Source organism: Prunus mume, linkage group LG6 (genome assembly GCF_029339155.1).
Source record: "Prunus mume cultivar Tortuosa linkage group LG6, ASM2933915v1, whole genome shotgun sequence".
NCBI classification, from domain to species: domain Eukaryota; kingdom Viridiplantae; phylum Streptophyta; class Magnoliopsida; order Rosales; family Rosaceae; genus Prunus; species Prunus mume.
In genome coordinates, this window is record NC_142703.1 from 16,362,768 (window position 1) to 16,382,486 (window position 19,719).

The window sequence follows — 19,719 nt, forward strand, 5'->3', positions numbered from 1 at the left end:
AGTATAATAATTTTCATGGTTTGTAAAGTAAGCCAAGAGCGAAGCAATATCGCACTCAAGGTTTAGTGCACTATCAACTTTTAGGGGAGATATTCAACACCACTGCTGCAACCGGTCAGTTGCGTTATGCCTCTAATCAACTTCTTCCTAACTCAAATAAAGACCGTGAGTTAGAGAACAACTTCCTTAACATCAGTGTTCACATTGATGTTGACTTGGATGATGATGGTGTTAACCTGGAAATTGATCATGGTAAAAGAAAAAGAAAGTGTGTAACTACTACTCTAACCGAACATCATCCAAAGAAATAAGATAAAATGGAATCTTATTTGGAGGTTTGCAGTGAAGTTAAAGATTACAAACAATTCAAAAGGAAAAAAGTCTTGAAGTATCTAGCAGCACCTCTAATGAGATGTATTATATTGAAGAATGCATCGGACTTGTTGAAGAAATTGGGGATATTGAAAATTACACATTTAACAAGATGCTAGAAAAAATTGTGCTTGTTGAATGGAGGAAAATATTTGTTACAATGTCGGATGCTAGAAGGAGAGCTTGGTTAGCTAGTCTTTAGGAATACTAGAGATTGTGGTTTTTCTTTAGTTGAGATTATGAATATCTTTTATATGTTATTTGAGTTTATGATTTTGTTTTATATGTTATAGATAGTCTTTGTGTTAGTTGAGATCATGGATGTAATATACTTATGTGTTATTTGAATTTATGAATTTCGTTTATATGTTATTATATTGATGGATAGTCCTTGTGTTCCTTTATATGTTATTAGTATGCTTGTGGACTTCTATGTGTTTCCTCATGAGCATTTCTTATAAAAATTTCAATTTTTTATATTTATAATAAAAGCGCATATGTGACAGGACCCGCCCCAAATTCCTCGGAACCCGAGACGAATCTGTGGAATTCCTGACATAACCTCGATGTCAGGCCCACTTGAAACTATATCCTCTTTTCCCAAAAAGGAAATAAGGGCACGAGACTTTCTACCGAAATTTCGACAGAATCTCCTTGTAATTTGAACATTTCCCAAAATTTCAACATGCATAAAACACATTTAATATCCCCAACCGGCAACATGCACAAGATAATTTCATGCAATTCACATAATCGGCCTCCGGCCTTCAAATAATTTGAAATAGAACCACCAGCAACACTCTTAAGTCAAACATAGTACCTTAACCAATGTAAATAATAAGCTCAAACATAATTATTATTTACTACAAGGAACATACATAACAGTAGTCACAGTAACTAGTTCAAATATTATGATTACTTATTATTTACCAGTGTAACAAGGAACATAGAAATTGGTTAGAGATGTAAATTAACTCCAATTAGTAAGTAACATGTTGAATGCTCAGAAATCAACCTGTGATTATCAAAGTCTTTAACTTAATATATAGCCAGACTGCAACATGTGACAATAAAATTTCAACTTACTGGAGCAAGTTCTTCAATGAAAATTGCCCGGTTTCCATCCTTCTCGAAAAGTTCATATGCACATCGAGCATTTTGTTCCCAACAATCCAGTGCCTCTAGCTGATGAACGCTTAATGCAGCGGCACTGTCACACCCCAATTATTTTTTTATTTTTTTATTATTATTTGGGAATGTGAGGTAAAAGAAAAAAAAACTAAAACTAAAAATTTAATTATCAAGAAACATGAAGATTGAACGTAAACTTCCATTTAAGTCAAAGTAATTTACATTGTATTATTACAAGCAAAATAACAAGAAAGTAACAAACTTTCAACAAAACACTCAAAACTATCCATAATCCGTTCTTCTTGTCCTCAGCAAAAACTACACTTCAGTTTCAAAGCCTGCAATAGATTCAATAAGGGGTGAGCATTACATGCTCAGTAGGGGTCCTATGTCTTATGTGATTAGTGAGATTTATAATGTACAATTTATACAATGCATGAATGAACTTCAATTCTACCCAACCCGTTAATCTATATAATAGGGCAAGCAAATCTGCATGTCCCATACCATGCATTTTACCACTGTGATTCCGAATGCCCCATTATATAAACTAACATCCATTTCAATCATCCCATAATTCCCCTTTTGCTAGTCATCTTGTCTACACCATTGATCTCCAAGCTCAAATCACCCAATCGACAATTATACCGCCGATTTCCTAATCTACTGTGCACACGAGCTCGCCTAAACTTGGTCCCTACAATGGTTAGACTCAACTACACAAAAGATACTTTCCATTATCCTTTTTTCCATAATTTCTTTATCAACCCAAAAATTCCAACCACCACCGACAACATATGAATATGTCAAAATTCATCACATTATAATGATAATTGACAACATGTATATATCTAATATCAAGGATAACAATCAAACAATATAACCAAGCATAACAACAATCAAATATTATCAAGCATAATGTAGTATTTACAATATTTAATTAACTCAATGTATGCAAAACAAAACTTCCCCAAGAAAAACCCCTACCTCAAATCCAAAGCTATTGTACACTTCCCAGTTGAGCTTTTTCCAAAATCTTATCACTTAGTGTTCACTCTCAAACTTTTAAGAAACTAACATAACTTTGAAGAACCTGTGCTTCAATAACTACTAGTTAGAAGTCTTATATAGTGGGTTAGAGTCGGCAAAACAATAGTAGATGAAGCTTTAATATTATGTCACCTAACTAACCTAGGGATCTCTAGGCTACAATCCTATGATTTATAGACTAAATTGGTGGCTTGAAGGAAAACTGCCACTCAATTTAGTTCTTAGCTGTTGGTTTCCGGTGAGTGCTTAGTAGCACTTGCCAAATACATTTATATATAAGAACATCTATAATTCTTACACCTCATCTCAAAACATAACACCTCATCTTCAATTGGTCTTTGAAGACTTCAGAATGCAACACGTCAAAGCTTAGTAGGCACAAATATAATTCTAAAAGCTTTTGTGTGTAGATTAAATATTAAAGGAATTACTATAGTTAAAATCATAACAAGGAGGTTTGATAGGCTACAGCTGGATTCACACAGCTTACCATTCAACTAACTAATATATATATAGTTTTGAAAATTAATAATTATAAATATCAATTTTATGAAATATGAAAATATGAGGTTTCACAGGCACAGAACTCTTCAAAATCCATTCTTCTGTACACAGACTGCCACATTCCCCCCACCTTCTCAATTAATTCATCTGTTTCCATTTTAGCCTTGTGAACGAGCTCCTCCAAATGCAAACTGAGGGTTACTTGGTGAGGAAGCCTGATCAAAAGCAAGTGACAAAATCTCTAGGCAGAGAATGTTCAGTAAAAAGGTCCACTTTGTCGAAGCAGCCTACAAAATAAATCAGTTATATATTCAATTAAAACTTAAAGATATCTAGGACAAAATATGCACATGAAAAATGTTGGTTAACTATATGGTTGTGAGTTTTGACCACTACAGTCAGTTGTCCTTTAGGGAACAAGCTTATCAAGGAATATTTACAATCTCTCACTGACCGTCCCTCAAAATTTTCAATCTGATCTTGTCTGTTTTATATGGTATGATAGATAGAGAAAAATTCTTCAATTTTGTTTTCCTATTTGTAAGTTGTTTTGGAGGGAAACGTGAACTATTTAAGGAAGGGAAAATGAATTAAGCAAAAACATACATTTATGATATATTTGCTTTCGTAGATTGGCTGAACAACATTTGTAATTACAAATATAAATTTACAGACCTGGATCAGGTGCTGATGTGCAGGCCGATTGATCTGCATGCCTTAGCGATCAATTGAGTTTTCAGAATTTTATACAAACCACAGCTCCTCGATTAGAACAAGAAAGACCATTACTAGGACGTCCCTAGGCAGGGCAAACCAAAAGCATCTTCAGCCACAAGGCTTGCAACACGAGAGGAGGTGAGAGCCCAAAATATGAAAGCGTAACAATAAGAGAGATCCCAACGCAAAGAGCATCCGCTACCACATTTTGTTCTCCATAAATCTGATCTTACCCCTACAGTTTTTTTTCTTTACAATCCCCCGAAGAAGTATCTCCTCTGCATTTTTTTCTAATCCATCATAACTTAGTCAACATGTTCTCAATTTTCTTGGTTGGGAAATTTTTTCAAGTTATTCAATTCATATTCCCATTGATGATTGTTGTCACAGTGAAGGAATAAGGAACCCAAAATCTTAAGAGCTAATGGCATGCCTCCTGCATATTCTATCACCAACTTTGTATAACATATTTCAGTCGAGTTATTTTTTAAAGCATGTAAATGAAATAGCTCACGAGCTTCATCATAAGATAATCCCTCAACCTTGTATATCTTATCATCATCAACCTTTTTCTTAAGTAGGCGCCTGTCCCTTGTCATTATAATTATTCGACTCCCAGAGCCAAACTGAAAATGATCACCAACTAGAAGTTCTAATTGGGTTGAAGCACTCACATCATCCAGAACAACGAGGACCTTTGAATTGCTGAGCCTTTCTCGAACATAAGTTGATCCTATAGATGGAGTGCCGATGGTTAGATCTTTTTCATTTAATATCTCACGAATAAGGACATTTCGCAAGTGCTTTAGTCCATGTTTTTCTGACTCCTCCCTAACATTTGCAAGGAAGCAAGAAGCTTCAAATTCAGAAGAAAGTCGGTGATACACAACATCAGCAAGAGTGGTCTTGCAAATACCACCCATGCCACAAATACCAACGGTGCAAACATTTGGCGAATCAATGCATAATAACCTTTCTATTTGCTCAATTTTCCATTCAAGTCCAACTAGTCCCTTTAAATCAGGTGACGATTTCCGATTCAATTTGGTCAAAATATCTTTGACAACTTTCTCAACGAAATTGGCATCTGTCCTGGAAAATATGATTATAACGACAAACTATATTTAGTAAGAGTAAGTGTGCCCTAACGAATCTTGTTCAAATTTAATGGTCACAAGTTGCAGAATTACTTACCCTGTTTTGTTTGAATTATCAAACCCAGCCATATTGGCTGCTTTTTTCAAAGCATCTCTCCAGTTGCGCACCTTCATAACTCTCTCCGTGCTGTCCTTGAAACGTGTTTCAAGTTGAGAAAATGCAGAAGCATAACTTCCCTGTTAATTTCGTACATGTGATGGGTCGATACAGTAAAACATTCGTAGAACAAAGTGCTCACCTCTTTCCTTGCATCGCAATATATGCACAAGTTCATCCAAGCACCATGTGGAAGAAGCATAGTTTTTCGAGAAAATGATTACCGAAAGCTTTGATTTTTCAATTGCTTCGAGAAGGGATGGTGCAATTTCCTCTCCTCTCTAAAGTATGTCGTCTATGTAGGTTTTGATCTTCTTTGCACATAAAGCAGCATAAAGATGGCTGGTAAAAGTATAGCGGGTGTCCTCACCTCTGAAACTAAGAAACACATCACACTTTTCCTGTGGGGATGGCAGCAGCAGGGGAAGAAGCAGCCATATTGATAACCTGCATACCCACTTCAAGTCAACTCAAAAATTCACCATATTCTTAACCAGAAAATCCATGCATATTCATGACACATGCAAATGAACAACCTAAGAGATTAATATGTAAACATAAGCGAAAAGGATAACAAAGACAGAGGATGAACTCAAAGGTCGGCTCCTGCTTCTGGGACTGGACTTGTTTCTCCTATCTTGATAAGAGTACATATAAAGGAGTTGGTTTTTCACACTTTTCACTCTAACCAACTAAGAGGAATGGCTGATAATATCAACTAGCCAATAAACCTACCCAGCCATACAAATATAAGAAGCAAATTGGGTTCGTAAAGTCCTTAAACATAATACAACAAAAATAGTTTCTGATATGAAAGGCTCAAGCCCTTTTTCACAGACAAGAATTAGTCTGAGCTCTTTTTGACAGAAACTCATATATATAACTTTTGAAGTTAATACTTAATTGTAAATTTTATGTTTAGGATATATTACTGGAGTTGGTGAGATAGACTTGTGGTCAGTGGCTGATTCAAGAATTTTCATTCCGGGGGTCAACGTGTAAAAGGTTAAAAAACATTTATACAAAATAGACCCCATTGAAATGAAACGATAATACTCTAATTCATAGTTGAAAGATAAAACCATTCAAAATACTCATGCAATACACCAGAAATATCTCTAAGAATGTGATAATAAACCAAAAAAATTAGCACAATCCTCTTCACCTCCCAAGGCGTCTCGTCCTATTCGATATAAAAACTAGCATATATTAGCGCAATCCTGCTCATTTTAGGGCGTTTACGTCATTTTTTAGGTCCGTTGTAGTTTTTATTTTGACTTTATCTGCATTTTTTGGGAGTTCTAGCTCTCAAACTTTAGACCCTTATGAGTATTGTATTAAGGGGAGCTTATTCAAGCAAATATATACGTAAGAGTTAGGTTATTCTTGTAAAACTCTTTGTGGATTGAACATCTAAGGTTTTTCACCTAAATTGACCATAGGTCCCCTCATGCATTCATATCATACATGAAAAGTTGTTTCATGTAAAAATATTGGCCAAATATGAAAAATGGTTTTTCAAAATAATCATTTTCTCAAGATAATTTTTGGCGATTTTTATTCTTTACACATCAAATAAGAAAACTTAATTTTATGGGATTTTAGTATGAAATATATATTGACTTAATGAGCCATCATTTTTAGCCTAAATCGTATTGCAATAAAACCGATTTTTCATATTTTGATTTGGTGGGAATTTGATTTTCTAGTATTTTTATTTTAATCCAAATGGAGAGTACTTCCTTATTTACATTGTAAACTTAAGTAAATGGAGTAATATAAAAATAAATAAAAATAAAATGACAAAGAGTAATTTGCATTCTATGTTGGTGTGTTGCGCCTTCTAGAGCATTTCATCAAGCAGTTTACGAGCAATTTTCAGGGGTCAACGTCTTCGCCTCCAATTGTGAATTCCGGACTTGCAAGGGTCAATTGACTACTCTCGGCCCTTAGGTGGAGTAGAGTGCGTTTAAGGATGCAGCCATTAGGTCTAGCGGAAACACCACTCTTCAATGCCCTCATCAATCCGTCCTTATGACCAAACTTGTAAATCTTATTATGACTAAGATTTTTCTTAAGTAGACTCTTATCTCTAGTTGTTATAATGATTCTACTTCCAGGGCCAAACTTAAGATGACTACTACATGCTAGCTTTTCTATCTGGCTGGAATCATTCACATCATCAAGAACAATGAGGACCTTTGTACGGCTGAGCCTTTCTTGAATAAAGGGCGATACAGTAGGAGTGTTGATAGTTAGACCTTTTTCGTTTAATATCTCACCAAGAAGTAGATTTCTCATGTGATCCAGTCCATGTCTTTTTGACCTCTCCTTAACATCTGCAAGAAAACAAGTAGCTTCAAATTGACAAGACAGCCGGCGAATTAAACCATCACCAAGGGTGGTCAGCCAACTCTTGCCCAAACTGCCTACCCTGCTGCCTACCCAAATGCCTACAGTGCAAACATCTGGTGAATCAAGGCATAATAACGATTCAATTTCCCCAATTTTTCTTGAATAAAATTTATCCTGGTCCTCTAAATAACTTGACAATGTGCGATACAGTTTGGTCAGAACATCTTTGGCAACTTCCTCAACGAAATCAGCCTCCGTCCTGAAAAAATATGATCATGAAGAACAAAGAATAATATTTAGTAGCAGATATGAATTAAATCAAAAAAATATGAATTAATAATAATATTTAGTAACTACCCCTTAACAATCAAAACGACGTCTTGTATGAATGAAATGGTCAAGAGTTACCCTGTTCTTTTTCCCAGCGCTGAATGCCTTTGAAATCACTGATTTTTCTTGAACAAAATTGATCCTGGTCCTCTAAAATCACTTGACAATGCGCGATACGTTTGGTCAGAACATCTTCGGCAACTTCCTCAACGAAATCAGCCTCCGTCCTGAAAAAATATGATCATGAAGAACAAAGAATAATATTTAGTAGCAGATATGAATTAAATCAAAAAAATATGAATTAATAATAATATTTAGTAACTACCCCTTAACAATTCTTGTATGAATGAAATGGTCAAGAGTTACCCTGTTCTTTTTGAATTCTCAAAGCCAGACAGATCGGCTGCTTCCTTCAAGGCATTTCTCCACATGAGCACTTTGTCCATGTTGTCTTTGAAACGTTCTTCAAGTTCAGCTAATGCATCTTCATAACTCCCCTGTTATTTCCGTACCTGTGATGGATCTATGCCGTAAAAAATGGGTATGACAATTTGTCCGTTTCTTTTTTCGCATTCCAATATGTGCGCAAGTTCATCCAAACACCAGGTGGAAGAAGCATAGTTTTCCGAGAAAACGATCAACGAAAGCTTTGATTCCTCGATCGCTTGCAAGAGGGAAGGTCCAATTTTGTCCCCCCTCTCAAGTCTGCAATCCATGTAGGTCTGAATTTTCTTATGAACTAAAGCAGCATGGAGATGGCTGGTAAAAGTGTCCCGGGTATCTGTACCTCTGAAACTTATAAACACCTCATGCTTTTGTGGAGGGGGATGAGCAAAAGAAGAAGAAGAAGAGGATGAGGCCATATAAAAAAAAAACCTACGAACCCTACAAGAGTATTCAAAAGGATGACGCCTCTATGCACCTCAGAAATGAGGCTAGCTAACTAATATATAATATTCAGCAGAGAGAAACACGTAAAAAGGAAATTATGAAAGTCTCCGAATAATAAAGTGGAGTGTGACTCTTTTACTACTGTCTCCTTAATTAATGGAGAGACTAGACCTAGTCACCCTCTCTCTAGCCTCATCCATAATTGCAAAGACATGCTCTTGCATGACTGGGAATGTTTCATTTCTCATATTTATAGAGAACAAAACATTGTTGTTGACCATATGGCACATATGGGCCAAAGTTCCAATTTGGGTTATCATGTTGTTGTTCTTCCCCCTTCATCTGTTGTAAGCCTCTTGGCAATGTTGTTAAGATGACCACTCCTAGGCTTGTCCCAGTATAATTTTCTTTTTGTCTGCGTGACGCGACTTTTCCAAATCATTTCTATTGCAGGATGGAAAATTCTACGGAAACCAGTTGCAGAGTGTTGCCTTTCTTCTTTAGAAGGATATTAGCTTGTGTGTGAAAGCAATAAATGTTGGAAGTTGTGAGAAATATCAGCTTGCCTTGCGGAGACTTGTGAGAGACTTGTGGAGACTGCAGCTGTCATATTTGGATGGGTTTGTTGGGCGTCGTATTCTTGAGAACTCTGTGATTGTATGGGGATTGAAGGATACTAATCAAAACATTAATGGCACCAGCCACCTACTTGTAATTAATATTGAGAAATGTCAAATATTAAATATTAAATTTAAATTTAATGGTTGATGTGGTAATTTGATATCTCATACAACTTTATACTCTACCTCTGATATGTCAAATTAAATTATTATTTTATTATATTTTAGTGTTAATTTATTTTTAATTAAAAAAAATAAAAGATAAAATAATAAAATATTTATTTAACATTTTGCTTTTGGGATGTCAAAAATAGATCTCAACATACAGATTCATTCTACATCAGTTTGAGTGATGTAGATGTTATTTCTAACTATTAAATATCTATATGACACTTTTGACATATTGGTTGAAGCAAGTCTTTTCTTCTTGTATAAATTCCTGCTGTTAGTTATACAAAGTAATAAAGTTGAAAACCGGAAAAATTTTCTTCTTCCATTCTCATAGTCTCCCATAGGCTCATATTTTAGCCTCTCATATTTTGACAAAGGAAGCAATCAGACGGGAAAGTTTTGGGTATGGGGCGTGCAGTGAAAGTGAACTTTATTAACTTCATCCTGGAAGAAAGTCAACTGTACTATACTAAGTCTTTTTGTTTTTTTCGATATAAGCGATGTTCTACTTATATATAATCTAAAGTATGGAGAAATAAATTTAAATTTGGATATAGAGTGAGGAGCACATCTATTCTAACCAACTTATAAGTACATGTCTGCAATTCTTAATAAATTTAAATTAATATATACACTAATTATTACCAAAACTCTGAAAAATAGGTGGTGTCTGCTGTGTAGCACCACTACATTTTTCATTGGGTCAAAACCAGTGGTTAGCGCCGTAGAACTGACTAACCAGTAATCGTTTGACTCGTCGTAGTTGAATACTAACAATTTTTGTAATTTAAAATCCAATTGTTTTGGTACCCAGGAGAGCCAAGGGCTTAAAACAATAAATACTTTTGGACATCCCTAAGCCTGATAAACTCAAAGGCATCCTCAGCCACAAGGATTGCAACAGCAGGAGGAGATCCCAAACTCAAAACTCAAACTTTTCTTTTTTTTAATTTTTCCTTTTAATTCTCTGAGAAGGTAGTTTGTCTTCTTGTTCCTTCATCCGGAGCTAAAAATTTTACTGGCAGATGCTTACCGGAAGTGAGATTATTTACACTACTTTTAGTTACCACACTGCTTGTAAGCTTGGTTTTCAATTGAAGCCACAGAGGAGTTTTCCAATACTGAGGCAATTCATTCAAGCATGTTTCACAGTAACTGGACAGATGTTGGGGGAGACGAGGATAACTTAACGTGTACAATGCATCTAAGGAGTTGAAGAATATGTAATTACCCATTTAGGCAAACTAACTACAGCTTTACACTCTGAATATCAACAACACAGCATTCAAACTGGTAACTAGGCTTGCACCTGCAGTGTCCGGGAAGTTCAAGCCTCTCCCCAAATTGGCACGGAAGGCTCTTTCTATGTGCCAAAGCAGATTGTAAATTGGCCATCTTATCAGATCTCCAAATCTTGAAAATCAATCATTGGATGCATGTCGTCTATCAACACATAGCACATCTCGTTTGGTTAAAACGCATACCCAAATAATGTTCTATAACTTCACTATGCTTTCACAAACGTCCGGCTGGACACACCATGCAACAACTTCACAAAGCCAAGGAAGCTTAGCTTCCCATCAGTGTGCCTAATCCAGTCATGGAGAACCACATGAAGCGGAATTGAGGGACCAAGTCCAAGTTCCTGAAACACATTTTGAAGATAACGTAAATAACAGTAGTCTCAGTTCGCTACAGTCCAAAATGTACTAAGCCTTGTAAATCTTTTGTTTCTAGAATGGTAAAAATCAGAAGTAAAAGAAAAGGCAAATCAACATGTCAAGATCATCTTTTCTAAATGGTTTGACAACTGGCGGATCCTACTAAAATGCAGATGCATAGGATGCACTGATGTACAAATTAAAAACCCTAGACCAACATACACTTTGGGAGTATGGTCCTTACTTTTTCAATTGTTTCAATTAGATCTTTCAATTTTTCAGTGAAGCAATGTGATCTGTTAGGCACCATAATCACGATTTTGTTATCGAAAGTGTTGATGTGGACCACTGTTTACTGATATGACGAAAAGGTCAGGATAGAGCAAATGCCATGCAGCGTTCCTACCACCTACCCGTATTATAGTCTACACAATATAATAAGTCCATTTTTCCGAATTTGAGCATTAAAATTGCTTACAGTGAGGTCGACTAAATTACTAGCTACAGTAGTTTCCTGTTTTTCTCTGGATATGAAGCAAACTAGTAATTATTATTGTGATGGAGGAATGAATGACATTGATTTTTATTTGAAAAATAAAAGGACTTGGTTAAAACAAGTGAAAAAACAAGGACCCAAAGTCTGGTTTATCCAAAACTCTTTAATATAATTAGTTCTCTCCACAGTAACTAGTTCCAATATTCTGATTGTTTTACCAGGGTAACAAGTAACATAGAAATTGGTTAGAGATGTAAATCAACTCCAATTAATAACTAACATGAATGCTCAGAAATCAACATATGATAATCAAACTCTTTAATTTAATTTATAGCAACACTGCAAAATGTGACAATAAAATTTCAACTTACTGAAGCGAGTTCTTCAATGACAATTGCCCTGTTTCCATCCTTCTCGAAAAGTTCATATGCACATCGTGCATGTTGTTCCCAACGATCAAGTGCCTCCAGCTGATGAACACTTAATGCAGCTGCACAGAACTCTTCAAAATCCATTCTTCTGTATTGAAGTGCATTTAGCTGTCATGGAAGAAATAATCAGTCAGTAATTTTACAACCTATGAGACCTAACACAACAGAAAAAGTCAAGGAACATCAAAGAAAAAAAATAGCATACACATTATTACCGATGCAATGAGATCGGGAATGCGAGACTCCTTCATTGCATCTGTAGCATTTTTCATCAGGGCCTGTCCAGGACAAAATTATAAGAATACTATAAGCATTGACTTATCTCACAGAGAGAGAGAGAGAGAGAGAGAGAGAGAGAGAGCAACCATTCTAATATTGTCAAGAGTTATAGTGCCATTTTTGTTTGGCTCCAATAGTGCAAACTGCTCCTTCAGATAAAAGAGCTCATCCACAGTCAATGTCTTAGATAAGGCCTGTCACGAAAATTGACATAAAAATGAACTGTTTAGAGATTGATTATATATATACCAAAATTTCAAGTTATGAACAATATAAAACATACAACAAAAAATAAAAAACAAAACTATGCACACACATAGAAGAATAATTTGGATGAAGCAACTATCGAGTAACTGATGATAACACCTTAGCAAACCCCACAACTTCCCTTATTTTTACCAGGCTTTGATGGGTTTATTGATCATCATAATAATTATGGAATACTAATAATTATTCTCAAATTTTCACATGTTTTAGGATGCAAAAACAAGAATCCCATTCAACAAGAAAACTAACCCAACCATTTGACTTGATATACAAAATTCTTAAGACCAAGAATCTGATTCAGCATGGGCAAAATTCGAGAAAAAGTTCTCTTTCTTTCGTCAGTGAAAACATATACACACCCTTAAAGCAGCCTTTCGAAGTGATGATGATCGCATATAAACCTTCATGAGTCTAAATATTAAAATATCAAGAGGCACTTTTACATCATTATAATTCCGGATCCAAGGATGACCTGCCAACAAAAGATTATGGTCAGTGACTCAGGAAAGTGATGGCAGAAAATACATAATAGAGATAGGGAAGACTCACTTAAAGCCTGCGCTGCTGTCATTCGTTTCCGAGGGTCCTTGTTCAATAAGCGTTTAACAAAGTCCTTTGCTTCAGGAGATAAAGATGGCCAAGGTGCTTCATCAAAACTGGGATCAGCTTTCAACACCGCTCGAAAAATCCCAGACTCAGTCCGGGCCCAAAATGGGCGACTACCACATAAAAGAATATATGCTATTACACCTATGCTCCAAACATCAGCCTCTGTACTATAAGATCTATGTAGAACCTCAGGTGCGACATAGTATGCGCTTCCAACAATATCATTAAGCCTCTCATCTGTAAGCCAGAATGAGTATTAAAACCCCCCCTCCAAACTCCAAAGGCTGAGACATTGATAAGAAGATAGAGCTGGATTATTCAAGAAAGGACATACCTGGTTTGGCAAAATCTGATAAGCCAAAATCAATGGCTTTCAACTGGGAATTCTCATCCTTAGCGGAATACAAAAAGTTCTGATAAGAAAAATGAAAAAAGGACATTAGTTTGATACAAATATAATTACATATAGAACAATCAACAGTAACAAATATATCAAGCAGACCAGAACTTCTAGCTTTAATGATGGATATCTGACATATGTATCAAGGTATCTGGCACAGCAATATGGGGAAACATCAGTTTTCTTGTACATTGTTAGGAGGAAACCCTACACTTCCCACATAAAACGTCTTTTGAACAAAGCACATAAAGATACCATATGGACCAAGCATATATGGGTCAATACTCGGGCTTTTTCTTCAGTTCTTCAAAAACACCTGTTAAAGAAACAGCTGGGAACCTCAGCTACAGTAATTACAGCAATGACATCAGAAATCTGGGAACTGAAGGTACAGGCTGGGAACTTATGAGACCCACGGAAAATCTACTGATACGTGTTTATGAGATCGGAAGCATCAAATAGTAATAACAATACTAGAAAAGAATTTTAGTCCAGAAGAAAAATTGGTTTAGTCCTGCTACAAGATAGTGTTTAAACTTAGTCCAAAAGAGAAATAGGTTTTAGTTCTCCTAAGGATGACGTTTAATCTTAGTCCACAAGAATCAACCATGTATTAGTTTCACTAATTTGAAACGGTCAAATAATTTTTGGGAAACTACGTATCCAATCAATTGAAACATATGCGGATTTTACTGCAGCCTCTCTGTTGTATAAAAGGCATCAGTTGTGGCAGTTCCATTTCTTGTATAAATTGTTGGGGGTTGGGGAGGGGAACACTTGAATCTAAATTAAGAATGTTTTCCCCCCTAAACCCAATAGTGCGGGCAAGATTAATCAGCCTCATCCACTACCAGAAAGCCCCTTCATTCAGTCAATACCCACACCCACGTTCCCATACTCAGATCTTCATAACAAATGTAACCTTTAAACAGGCATCTCATAACAAGAAAAGAAAGGAACATGTTGCACCTCTGGCTTAAGATCCCGATGCACCACACCCTGAAGATGACAAAACGCAACAACATTCAGTACTTGAACCATGACAGTCTTCGCATCATCTTCAGAGTATTTCCCGCCCCTTCAGAAGTAACATGATATCAAATTAGTGGCAACAATTAACAGCATCTGAAAGTCCCAAGGAAGATTTTTAATTTTTTTTTATATATACTATCATCTAAAAAATACCTTGAAAGTATTCTATCTAAAAGCTCCCCACCTTCGCATAACCTGAAATGTCAAAAAATTTGAATACCGTAAATTCAGAGAGCATTAAGCGATTTTCCATATAATGTAAATTAATAAAAATGAAAAACAGAAAACCAACTGAATCATACAACCTCACCAAGGGGATTAATTGCTCATACTCAATAATGGGGCAAGTTTAGTGAAGTATTCAGAAAAATATAACTTTTCACCTCAGTCAATAACTATTACTTGTGCAAAAGAAAAACCAGATGTAGTATTAAATAGTAATTCAAATTTTAAGCTTACTCCATTACTATGTAGACATTATCACTGTCTTCAAATGCATCATAGAACTGAACTAGATTGCTATGTCCCGTCAAGGCACGCAATATCTTGACCTCCCTTCTCACATCCTCAATTGCAATGGCAGTTGTCATCTAACAACAAAGAATACATTGGCATGACAATAAATTATCATAACAAAAATACAGAAACTGCATATTATCTCAAAATATCAACAACCAAAACCACCACTCATAACACATCTCACAGTAATGCATTGTCAAGGCCTTCTATATACTTCTTTAAGTACTTCACATCTTATATTTCACCTTACTCAGGAAACAGGACTTCATGATCTTGGACCTTTTTCCCAGGCAACTGGAGTATTTACCTCATCCAATTTTGCATTTGTTCAACATTCGTAATACGTAATCTACTTTATATAAAAATAATTAAACTCTGTTCTCCCAGCATATGAGGCATAATTTTATGTTTATTAGAGGCTAGAAAGATGTCCGCTGCTATCCCTCAAGAGTTTTTTCTCTTCCCCGTCTTTCTTTTAGAATGACTTGTCAGGAAGGAAAGCAAAGTCGTCATCTTCTATTCTTTAATGAAAGAGTGGGTAGATTGAGTCAGCTTGACCCTGGATATTGGTTCAGCTTCAGTCCCATATTCCTTAGTATTGGTTGGACATAGATCTTTTGTAACTTTGTTCAAAATAATATACTGTCAATCATATAGCTCCAATTATTGCTGAACCACCTCATGGTACACGGTCGTCAGAACACAAAACAACAAAAGATTAAGTACAATGTTTCTTTTCTCTTGGAATAAGTGTCAGACCACCTAATGAGGGTTCTAATGGTCACCATGTATTTAGTCAATATCGTGAAATGTGACCTATGAAAAGTTTTCGGCAGTTTGGGATGGCTGTGATCATGGGTTGTTACCAGCTGTGATCATCGATCGGCTGCCATATGATCTAGTTCAATTATATGCCACTGTGAAGACCAAAACCACAATTTGGACCATGACTTTTGTCCGTATTTAGGTCCACTCACAACTCTTGGACTGTATGCTTTGTTTATCCTTTAGAAGGAACTGTCACATCTTAGACATCAACGAAGTGTTATATGGAGGAGAAGCCGTTAAAGAAAAGAAAATAAACAGTTGTGTTTATTCCTATTCCCACTACATGGAATTCAATCAATCACTAAACATACTAATTGTTTCAAGGAAAAATGTACTTTCGTTCCAAAATGTGATTTGAACATAAAATATCCCAACTTGTGTGGCAAAACATGGTGTAAGCCATTCAGTTGGATCAAGTAGGCCAAGAGATCAACACCTATCATTGACCACAGAAAAGCAATAAACAAACAAGTTGGTCACTTTACACCCCTTTCACTCAAAGTTCCAAGATGTGGAGCTGTATACATCTTTAAAAAAATTAATGCCTAATAGTCTATATCTAGAAGGATTCCTCAACAGTCAATTGATATGAACACATGACAAAATCTTGTAAAGATCTTCGTTGTGTTGCATTCAACCTTGAGTCTTCACTCAGGTAGGAATTAACATAATCACACAGTAAACTAGTAAAGTACCTAATTTAATAAACCACAAACCACCATTCCCTGGCTCCACCCACAAGACCCACAACAACAATACTAATAACAGGGATTCAACATAGGCCTAAAATCTCAGCTTTTATCTTGAAGTGAAGAATGACAAAAATAAATAATAAATAATAAAAAGAACCCGACTTTTATCCAGCAACATTAAGCAAACGGGGTGGAGCAAATCCAATTCTTACAACAATAGAAAAAGAAAAAAAAAATCATACATGCTCCTATATTATCAATTCAATCCTAAGCAAATGAGAGCATTCATAGATGAGCTAAAGAGATAAGGAATTAAAGAAAGCACGAACCTTTGATTTGGGGATGACCTTGACAGCAACCTGCTGACCCTTAAACTCACCCTTCTTGAACCTAGCAGAGCAAGTATACCCAAAATGCCCTCGACCCACTTCGTCGCCAACCTCCAATCGGCTTGTTAACTCCTTAGAAAACCCAAACCTCTTGTCCAGCTCAACCCCATCTTCGTCCTCAGCATCCTCCGGTATCGCCACCGAAGCCGAGGCCTTTTTGCCGAGCCGCCGAGCCAGCACGGCCTTTATGTGTTTGGCCGGCGACGGCGGCGGAAAGGGTCGCCGGAAAAAGCGGCTGGGAGTGGAAGTGGCGCTCTTGGTCCTCGCCGGAGACGACTTCTTGAGATAATGGGCGGGGCTCGGACTGTAGAAGGGGAAGAAGGGGGACTGGGACTGGGACTGCCGGGAAACGACGTCGTCCTTGTGGTGGTGAGGGGTGAGGGATGGGAGGGATTTGGGGGTTTGTGAAGGGTTGGTTTGGTCATTTGGGTCTCTGGAGGAATATGGGTTGGGTTTTGGTGGCTTTGAAGTGCAGGTTCCCATGGTGAATTCAAATGAAGAGTGTGAGTGGGGGATTTGAGAGGTCTGAGCTCAACTGGGTCAAAGGTTGAGACTTTGAGGTTGAATGGTTGCTTAATTCAATGGCTATGGATGTGCCATTGTGAAAATGTGTGTCAGTGTAGCTCTAGCTCTAGGGTTTGTTTGTGAATGCTGTTGGGTGTTGTTGTTGCTCCACTTTTCTTGTGTTGCATAGAGAGAGAGAGAGAGAGAGAGAGAGAGCAGGGGCTGGTGGAGCTGTTGGAGTTAATTATAAAAGGTGGGGAAAAGGTGTAAATGTGTTGAGAGAGAGAATGAGGATTTGTTGGGGGAGGAGGACGACGAGAGAGAGAGAGGACTGTGGGAGATGGAAGTGAGGGAGTGAGCTGTAGCTTGTAGCCTTGTATGATCTCACTGGCCACGGGTCAAGCACATGGAGTTTTTTATTTTTTTCTTTTTGGTTGAGGGGTTTTTGTTTGTGAATTGGGATTTGGGGGTTGGGAAGGGAACTTGGGATTGGGTTTTTTTTGGGCACTAGAGGTTTTTGGGGTGGTGCTCCGGTCTTCATTTTCAAGATGACGCCAAGACAAGGAAGAAAGTTGGAAAGTGGATTAGTCATTGCCCTTGGTAAAGTCACTATTATTTTATTTTTAGACCCCAAAGGCACCTAATACAAAAGTCACAATTATTTTTTCCAATATACTTCCTATTTTTTCACCCCAAAAAAAAAAAAAAAAATACTTCCCACTTTTACTGTATTTATTAACAAATTCTTTAGATTTTGCTTCCAAGTCTTCTTTGTTTTACTAAAGTGATATTATAAACTATTTTAATGTACGAAGAGAGGAATTGAACTTTGGTGTAAGGAAATAGAACACACTATGATATTATAAACTACTTTAATGTACGAAGAGGGAGATCGAACTTTAGTGCAAAGGAGAAGAACACATTGTCTTCATCAACTGACAAAATTAACGTCTCCTTATATTTGCAAGTTATATAATTCAGAATTGGTGTTCTTAGTTTTAAGAGATTTTTTCTTCCAAAAGTATTTCTCACTATAATGCTATTTTAGAGCATTTCCCTAGCAATAGCCTTTTCTCATCTTCATATACGGCAGAATTGTTTATTCTATTTAGTGGGGCAGTTAAATAACGTAAATCATAATTAAATTATAATCAATACTCATGAAAGCACAATTATTGAGGAAGACGGGAAACAGGGAAGCATAGATCAGTACAGTGAGAAAATGATCCGTATCCCCATTTTTTATTATTGCTCATGATCTCGTAAAAAGTCCTAATTCCTAGAGCAGTGAACATTTATTTATTTATATATACACACACATAGATTATTCAAATTAAAATTACGAAAGGAGTGCAGAATGTAAAGTGTATTGGCCTGATTTATTATCTTTTTTTTTCCTTTTTTTTTTTTCATTTTGATTCATGTTTTGCTAATGAATGACCCATCTATTCAATCATTTGAACTGGAAAAAAAAATGTCATAGCTTTTCTTTTTTTCTTTTTTTTTCTTCTCTTTCATGAGCTTTTTCTATATAAATAAAACTCTTTCAATGTATCCTTGTTTTATGTCATGCATGTATGCAGAGGAAGAATTATATAATAGCAGCCAAGTGGTCAATTTGCCTGCAATCTTGTGGTTCTCATTAAGTCAATTGAAAATCACTTAGCTTATAATTGGAGATGGAAATCACATAAATTAGAGATGGCAATCAAGTTGTGTTGAATCGCATCATTTTTGCTTTACGTTGAATGCTAGTCAATGCGTGTTAGTTAGGTAATTAGATTATCTAAGTTAAAGTTAGGTACCTTAATAATAACTGGTTTTAGACCAGTTAATCAGGCGTTGAGCCCGCATTCTTTCAGTCAGGTTTGAATCTTCTTTCTGTAAGTTAATTAGACTATTACTTGTATACGAAAAAATTATATGTAAAAAAAACTTGATTTGTTTAATAATTGTGTTGTATTTTTAAATTAAGATTATGATATTCATTTTTAAATTAAACATATCACTTGTATTGTATACTTCTCATATCATCTAAATGTTAGCAAAATCAAGAAACTCGGTAACTTTTTTATATCCTCCTTCATACAAACACAAACATCTTCCTTAGGGTAAAAATTCATTGCCTAAAATCTTATACAAGCTTATCATTTTCAATCTTTTTTTTCTTTTTTCTTTTTTTTGCCATTAAAAAAAAAACAATATTCTTTTGAAAAG

General features: G+C 36.0%; 2 protein-coding genes across 3 annotated transcripts; both read right to left on the reverse strand.

Annotated features, from left to right (window-relative positions):
- Positions 1 to 6,698: 6,698 nt before the first annotated feature.
- Positions 6,699 to 9,083, reverse strand: LOC103335419 (disease resistance protein Roq1-like). Of its 2 annotated transcripts, none has more exons than XM_089054986.1 (2): positions 8,080 to 9,083; positions 6,699 to 7,642 (listed from the first exon to the last, which is right to left on the reverse strand). In XM_089054986.1, the coding sequence occupies exons 1-2, from the start codon at positions 8,157 to 8,159 to the stop codon at positions 6,907 to 6,909; spliced, it is 816 nt and encodes a 271-aa protein (XP_088911112.1). In that variant the 5' UTR covers positions 8,160 to 9,083; the 3' UTR covers positions 6,699 to 6,906. The 2 variants fall into 2 exon arrangements, 1 of the variants encoding a protein (XP_088911112.1); XR_016128094.1 differs by lacking the exon at positions 6,699 to 7,642 and adding an exon at positions 7,815 to 7,940 and having other exon boundaries at positions 8,080 to 8,968.
- Positions 9,084 to 10,482: 1,399 nt separating this feature from the next.
- LOC103335418 (CDPK-related kinase 5) lies at positions 10,483 to 18,063 on the reverse strand. The gene is made up of 11 exons (XM_008238424.3): positions 16,939 to 18,063; positions 15,030 to 15,160; positions 14,724 to 14,765; positions 14,508 to 14,616; positions 13,473 to 13,551; positions 13,079 to 13,375; positions 12,889 to 13,001; positions 12,349 to 12,456; positions 12,199 to 12,261; positions 11,924 to 12,091; positions 10,483 to 11,040 (listed from the first exon to the last, which is right to left on the reverse strand). The coding sequence occupies exons 1-11, from the start codon at positions 17,479 to 17,481 to the stop codon at positions 10,903 to 10,905; spliced, it is 1,791 nt and encodes a 596-aa protein (XP_008236646.1). The 5' UTR covers positions 17,482 to 18,063; the 3' UTR covers positions 10,483 to 10,902.
- Between the last annotated feature and the right edge of the window lie 1,656 nt (positions 18,064 to 19,719).